This window comes from Rhagoletis zephyria, unplaced genomic scaffold (genome assembly GCF_001687245.7).
Source record: "Rhagoletis zephyria isolate East Lansing unplaced genomic scaffold, Rhagoletis_zephyria_1.1 Rzeph_scaffold_21652, whole genome shotgun sequence".
Taxonomy (NCBI): Eukaryota; Metazoa; Arthropoda; class Insecta; order Diptera; family Tephritidae; genus Rhagoletis; species Rhagoletis zephyria.
Window position 1 is genome coordinate 1 of NW_016178710.1, and position 7,686 is coordinate 7,686.

The window sequence follows — 7,686 nt, forward strand, 5'->3', positions numbered from 1 at the left end:
CAAATCAGCTGCTCTACTGATACTACCTGTTCAATGTACCTTGGATAGATGTAAATTTTAACAATTTCAACAACACACACAATCGCGGGAGTGATTGCTTGGTTTTTCGCATTCGAGGTGAAAATAAAAAATCTGCAGCGGACAGTCAAAACGACGAATTCCTCTTGCAAACCTGTCAGATGCGGTCAAAGTTGTCCCTTATAGATTTACGTTCTTTGCACCTTTAGAATGCGCACAATCTATTTCTCCACCCCAATGCTCAGTTCATCACTCAGCAAATGCAACCATGTGCTAACAGAACAGCTGTCTACAACTTTTATTTCTCATCATCCAATAATAAAAGTAAACAAAATTTTTTTTGGAGCAGACACAGAATTGTCTATAAAATCGGCGAATTAGTTAATAATGACTACAGCTCTAGAATTAGTTCCAACACTTCATAAACCATTACATTCCAAGGTATCGAATTATCTCAACAATCAGCGTCGCTCGGGGCAGTATTGTGATTTAGTAATCGAATTGGAGGTAGACACGGCAGCCGATGATAGCATTGCGCAATTTGGCCACTTTTGTGTTGTGGGCGCACAAAGTCGTTTCATTGGCGGCCCACAATTCATACAAAAGTCACTACAATTTTCCATACACAACCCATTGAAGGTGACTATAAATAACTTTAGTTGCACACAATGTCTACATACCATGATGGAGTTCTTCTACGAAGATGTGGTGTCTATAGCAAAAGAACACGAACCGCATTTCAAGCAGCTGGCTAGAATTCTAGCTGTAACAGAGTTGATGAATTTGTTTGGATTGACAGAGGAACTAGTACCAACGGCCGATGCGAGTGCTGAAAAGATTGCAAAGCATGAAAGTGTAAAAATTATTGATCAAGATGCAATTGTAGAGGGCGACAACGCAAATATGCGGTCAACGGCGGAGAAAGAAGGCGATGTAAATTTAGGCAATAAGGATATATTTAATGATCAGCGTAACTTTTTTAAAGTAAGTGTATTTTTTGTATTTGTGAAAACAGCAAATGTACATTACAATTTGTTTTTTCAGTTACGGAACCCTCGTTCTTCCTGCTCCAGCAGCAAAATCAACTACTGCATTGGCTGCGATTTCAAGTGTTACCGTGTACAGGAGATGATTGCGCATATGAGTAGCTGCGAACCTTCCCATCTCACCTGTTCGTTGTGCGAGGTGGGATTTCTTGCATGGCGGGAGTATGAGACGCATATAAAGCAGCACGTAAGCGATTTGAAAAAGCCCTTCTTTTGCTTGGAGTGTGGTGCACGTTTTTTCAATCGTGCCGCGCTAGCAATACATCTGCCCAAACACACAACCGAAACACCGCATCAATGTCAACATTGCGGTAAAGGTTTCAAATGGAAACAAGGACTGAACAGTCATATGTTGGTACATAACAAGGAGAAGCAAATGCTTTGCGACGTATGCGGCTATAGCACCACGCATATGAAAGCACTCAAGTCACACAAATTGCAACATACCGGCGAATACTTCAAGTGTCCCTATCCTGAGTGCAAGCACCACGCGAATCGTAAAGAGAACCTACGTTTGCACATGGAAACACACAAGCAGGAGCGTCCTTTTGTATGTGAGGTTTGTGGTTGCAAATTTAGTCAAAATAAAAATCTGAAGCGACATGCACTCAAACATTCAACAGATGAGCTAAATAAATATAAATGCCAATTATGTTCGTTTAGTAGTCATCGTTCGGATAAACTAAAGGAGCATGTGCAACGAGTGCATACGGAAAAGGTGGTGCAGCTGGAACTGCCGGAAATAGTTGATAATGCTTTTGAGACCAACGCATGCGATGAATTCAATTTGCCACCGTTAGATGTGGTTGATGTGAGCGCAGAGACGATCGCAAAATCCGAGACAGAAACCAGCAGCGAGGGCGGTAAAAAAATGTGCAAAAGAAAAAAGGCTGCAATATTGACGAAGAAGAGACGTATTGTGCCTATCGCACCCAAACCAGAAGCTGATGCATCGGAAAGTTTAAATCATCTTTAAGAATAGCGCATAAAATATAATAAAATTAATATGTAATTGCTTAAATTACTTAATGTCTTTGAATAATTTAATAACAGAGAACAGAGGACTCACCTGCGGGTAACTTTATAGAAGCTTTGCATTTTACCAAAGTGGTATAAATATTTTAACACTTCGTGGGGAAATTATTTTCACACATTTGCCCTTTATCGGAAGGCACTTTATTTATATATTCCAACACCACTAACAGCCTTGCGAATATATATGCATACATATGTATGTGCATATTTAGCTCATACAAATGCAAAATACATATTAAAATACACCAATTAGCTTCCCTTAAATCTATAGCTTATATTTGCCTACGTATTTTCACATTTTCGCGATACACTTTATTTATTCATTATCATACCATACAACTGCACCCGGATATAGTTTATATTGGTAAATGCATACGAATTTTCAAGTTAATTTTCACCACACACTTCCGCTATCAGATAATGAGCCTAACATCTTTTGTAGCTACTCACGCACATATGTACGTACATTTGGCTCATAACTTTATGCACTTACATAATTAAAATTATTTTATATATCTTTCTTTTTAATATATTCACTACACTACGAATTTATGCCGAAGCTTCGTTTCCGCGCGCGTTTTTGAGATTTTTCTCGCTAAGGAAGTGCGATATTTTTATCGATAAATTTGTCACAGGGTGATCAGAACGACTCTATGTATATCCAGAAACATTTGCAGGCATTATACCGGATCGATAATTTTGGCCGTCATCGATTCGCCAACAGTTAGCGAGTGGCGAAAAGAACGAACTCAATGAGGTACAACCAAACTCGCTATCGTCTATCCGTGCTAGCTAACTTTGTTGTTGCTTTCACATGCAAAATTCTTCTTTAAGCGACCGGAACTCAAACATAGCGAGCGAGAAGGGGCGAATCGATGACGGCTTTTATTACAACTTAAAATTTATTTGAATCACCCAACACCTTATTCTCAAACCATAGGAAGTACCACTCTGTATTTAATACAATCCTTTGGGAAGTTGTATGGAGCACCCGGTTATTTGCTGCTGCTAAACCTACTTTTTCCGTGCTAATGGGATCCGGTCAGCTGTTTCGCCATTTTGAAGTTTCCTGCAAACGAATTTTGTGAAAGTGCATAAATTAGTATTTTTTCAATGTTTGTCATAACTTGCATTTGTGTATTTCGAAGATATGTCTTAATAATGCGTGTTAATACATTACATGCAGCTTGTCTATGTGCAAAATGAAATGTAAAAAGAAACCGAATGCAAGTCATTCAGTTCAAATTTTGTGCACAAGTGTTTTTATTTTATTTTTTTGTGTGTAAAGTGATACGCCATCTGACGGTTTGATCAAGTGAATCATATGCGATATGAAAGTTTATTCAACTGTTTTTCAGCTCAGAATAATCTAGAAGCATTTATCGATGAAGCCGACAGCGACAGGGCTACCGCTACAAGGTGAACAGTCAGTCTTAAGTTCTTTTACCATTGCGCATGAAATGAACTTCTGATTACAAACTTGTAGACGAACGATAACACTTGCGTAGTTATTTATTATATTTTGTATGAAAATAAACTAACCGGCGAATATGGTTACGAAAACAAAGACAGAGAAAAAAATCGGTCAAGGCATTGGACTGCGCACTTTGAAAAAAAAAAACAAACACACTTCTTAGCTTACGTGTGTGCGCATAATCACGTTGCTATTGGCCGGCTAGAATGTTTGTGCGTGGGATTTATGTGCAAATGTACATATGTATGTATATAGAGCAAAAATATTCTACATGCATACATAAGTATTTACTTTATTATTTTGCTTATTTTGAGCAACAAGTTAGGTGGCCGACATGTGAGCATTCTAGACACGCCATAAATACATACCGACGGTACTTTGGCAAAACCTCGTATCTCAAGACACTGTCAAACAACGTTCTCTAACAAAATACTCTCTACTAATAACAGAAAGTCATTTTTAATAACTTTTTTTTACTGAATATTAAAGATTAACTGCCGGTTTCACGAAAGCAATTTAAGTGAAAATTTTTTTTTTTCTGTCAGTTTTCAAATTAAATTCAAATATAATAATTTTTTAAGCATTCTAAGAACTATTTTGATTGAATTTTACGAGATGTGAAGTAGTAGCGAATTCTGAGATACGAGGTTTTGCATAAGTACCGTCCATACACAGTATGTATGGACATGTATAGCCAGTTGTTGTTGTTGTTGTTGTTGTAGCAGCATACAAATTCCCCAAAGACTTTTTGGGGAGTTTTGCTGGAGTGACAGTCCTTGGCCAGATATAAATCTGGGTCGTTCCGGTTACGTAGACCCGACTGTCGTGGGAACCAGTAGTTTCAGTGTATAGCCAGTAGTTTCAATTGTCGTTTTGCTTTCTTTGTTTGCTAATGTTTATGGAATGGTGATGCTTACATACATATGTATGTATGTATGTATGTACATAACTTTTGCAAAATTCTGCTGCAATAGCAAGGATGATTTTTGTGCTTTTCGTTTTAAAATAACGCAGAAATTTTAGGCTTCCGTACTTTGTTTGTGCATACATACACTATGTACATACATACATATGTATGTATAGAACATGTTCTTATCGGCTTTGTCAAACTAACCTTGGTTGATGGAAATCGCATGTTTTGCGTGTACCTGTCCTTAGCCAGTTCAACGACATAATAAATCGTTATACTTACATACTTTGTTCATGTCGCTCTTCTACACTAGACTCCTATTTTTAGTTTGAAATAAGTTATTCTAATAAAATAAAAAAATGTTGCTAATTTTTTAATTTAATTGATTTTATTTACCTTATTTTATATATTTCATGTTGTTTTATATACTATTATCATTATGTATCATCGTTTTGTAATATTTTATTTTATTTACTGATTTTATTCAACTTTTCCTATATTTGCTTTGTTATTTTTTTATTTCACTTCCGCCTTTTTCATTTTCCGGTTCGGCGACTTCGTTTCGTAGTTGTGCTATTCAATACTTCGAAATCAATTCCCGCCGTCGTGAATTTACTTACATTCTCCATTACTGTTTTAAGCGATATATAAAACGTAAAAAATTGGTTAAATATTTTATCAGTTGTATTGCAGAAGATTTAACTAAATGTAATAACTCAACAAGTACATATGTATGTATGTACGATAAACTCAGTACACCATTACCACAGAAGACTTTGGAGCTGTGATGACGCTGTATCAAATAAATTTCATTGGGAAAACTTAACTCGTAATTAGGTATGTATGTTTTCTGTGCCAAAATACCCATCACCTGTACTAGTTATTACTCCAAAGTGTGCTCCAAATTTCTAGAATAATCACAAAGTCTACACTCGCTAGTATTGAGTTGATTCATCTGCCATCCACTTCAGTAACTCCAGATCGCACTCCACCTTTCTCGAAGTGTTGGCACGCACCCTGTGCGTATAGAAAGCAGATGAAATCTGAGAGAGTCAGCTGGAAGCAAGTGGTGGTGAGTATGAAATAGCTTTACTTACTTCTGTACATATTCAGGTATGTATGTACATACATATGGAGGTAAGGGAGTACATAAGTACGCATAAATATGTATATGCATATTTGTTTTTGTTTTGTTTATACCTATGTATTTCCTTTTGATTTTACCTGTCGTTCGTTTCCAGCTGTTTCGGTCGCAGGCTGTTTGTATGCAGCTACCCATGTACATAGATATATACTGCTTACCTAGGAGTTGGGATGTATGAATAATAAACATAATATATATGTATAAAAATGAAATTGCGCAGTATGAAAAAATCTACAAAAAAACAAACAAAGACCGCATACTACAATAGACGTTGAGACGTCTGATAAGGTCCCCCAACCGGTTGTCGCCCATTTAGTGCGGGAGAGATAATACATAGAGAGCAAGCCCCAAACACAGCAACAGCAACATACACAAGCAGATACACATCAGCCACCAATACAATTGTGCCAACAGTGCCACTAGCAATGGCAACGAAAACAGAAACAAAACACAAATTCAAAAGCAAAAGCAAGTCAAACGGCGCTTTTCGCACCGGCTCTCCGGTGGGTATATAAAGGGAAATGCGCAGCAAAAATCCAGTTTAATTGAATAACACAATTTGTGAAGCAAAGACGTACTTATACGCGCTATAAAGGCGAGTTGCATATCTGTAAAAGCTAAAAATATCTCAACAAAAAATTTTCTTACAAAAAGTATTACACACCCCCGAAAAAACGGAGTTTTTACAAAGAAGCAGTCAAAACTAATAAAGGAAGTTAACAACTAAAATCCATCAAGATCTCATTTGTAATTTTGTGAGCTGCTTTAATCTTTACTTAAAAAAAAAAATGTCTGAGGCTTACTTTGATGAATACGAGCACTACAATTTCGACCACGATAAGCATATCTTTTCGGGCCGCAGCGGCAAGCAACGTAGCAAGAAGGAGGCCAGTGAGCACACCAACCACTTTGATCCTAATGGACATTCACGCAAATTAGTAACCAAATTTATGAATACCAACAACAATCGAAAAACGTGTGCCGCCAAAAACTGAGTGTTGGTCCTAAGTAAAGTAGTGCAGCAGCAGCAGCAACAGCAGCAGCAGCAGCAGCAGCATAAGAAGCAGGAGTACAAATGCGTTACGATAAGTGAGCTAAAAATTAAGAAAAATTATAAGAATTAAAAATTGAATTGGTGACAAAGAACGGGAGTAGCAGGAGCATTGAATTGTACTTATTGATTGAGTGGAAAAGGTAAAGAAAAGCATATTTTTTTGTTGGATAACAGCGCAGCAGGATAACGAGTTTTCGTCGAGTTTTTTTGTTGAGCTGAGCGAAAGCAGAAAGTACACAGAGCAGCGCGGGGAGTATTGACGGCGTGCTGCAGTAGTGACAGCAGCCAACAACTTGCAGAAACTGCCATTTTTTGTGTGCAGCGTATGCAGGTTGCACGGCTGTCGTCTACTGCACTCCACAGCATATATAAGAGCGGAAACAAAAAAAAAATAAAGATGTTATGCAAATTGCCAATATTAAATGTGNTAAGAATTAAAAATTGAATTGGTGACAAAGAACGGGAGTAGCAGGAGCATTGAATTGTACTTATTGATTGAGTGGAAAAGGTAAAGAAAAGCATATTTTTTTGTTGGATAACAGCGCAGCAGGATAACGAGTTTTCGTCGAGTTTTTTTGTTGAGCTGAGCGAAAGCAGAAAGTACACAGAGCAGCGCGGGGAGTATTGACGGCGTGCTGCAGTAGTGACAGCAGCCAACAACTTGCAGAAACTGCCATTTTTTGTGTGCAGCGTATGCAGGTTGCACGGCTGTCGTCTACTGCACTCCACAGCATATATAAGAGCGGAAACAAAAAAAAAATAAAGATGTTATGCAAATTGCCAATATTAAATGTGAAAAAAAGTTTTAAATACTAATAACTAGTAGATACTATTATTAGCTCTAGAATAACTTTGTAACTTACTTAAGTAACTTGATAGTGGATACTGGATATTCCTTTTTTGCGAATTTTTTTTATAAACAATTATAAAATCAGTAATTGTATGAGCTCATAATTTGCGTATGTACTTTCAGGTATGTAATGCGCTAATGTCACTTTTTGAATA

At 37.2% G+C, this 7,686-nt stretch overlaps 2 protein-coding genes across 2 annotated transcripts; both read left to right on the forward strand.

The window, feature by feature from the left end:
• The first annotated feature begins 49 nt into the window (after window positions 1-49).
• Window positions 50-2,794, forward strand: Plzf (Promyelocytic leukemia zinc finger). The gene is made up of 2 exons (XM_017637587.1): window positions 50-1,002; window positions 1,063-2,794. Exons 1-2 carry the CDS (start codon window positions 406-408, stop codon window positions 2,038-2,040), a joined length of 1,575 nt encoding a protein of 524 aa, XP_017493076.1. The 5' UTR covers window positions 50-405; the 3' UTR covers window positions 2,041-2,794.
• A 3,353-nt stretch (window positions 2,795-6,147) lies between these two features.
• On the forward strand, window positions 6,148-7,108 carry LOC108381173 (nuclear protein 1). The gene has a single exon (XM_017637588.1). The coding sequence runs from the start codon at window positions 6,416-6,418 to the stop codon at window positions 6,620-6,622; it is 207 nt and encodes a 68-aa protein (XP_017493077.1). The 5' UTR covers window positions 6,148-6,415; the 3' UTR covers window positions 6,623-7,108.
• The last annotated feature ends 578 nt before the right edge of the window (window positions 7,109-7,686 follow it).

What these genes read in the sequence shown, in the direction of transcription:
- Plzf (XM_017637587.1), top strand. Translation starts at nt 406, where the DNA reads ATGACTACAGCTCTAGAATTAGTTCCAACACTTCATAAACCATTACAT. An exon ending in ATCAGCGTAACTTTTTTAAA is followed by an intron (nt 1,003 to 1,062) that starts GTAAGTGTATTT and finishes TTGTTTTTTCAG; the next exon opens with TTACGGAACCCTCGTTCTTC.
- LOC108381173 (XM_017637588.1), top strand. Translation starts at nt 6,416, where the DNA reads ATGTCTGAGGCTTACTTTGATGAATACGAGCACTACAATTTCGACCAC.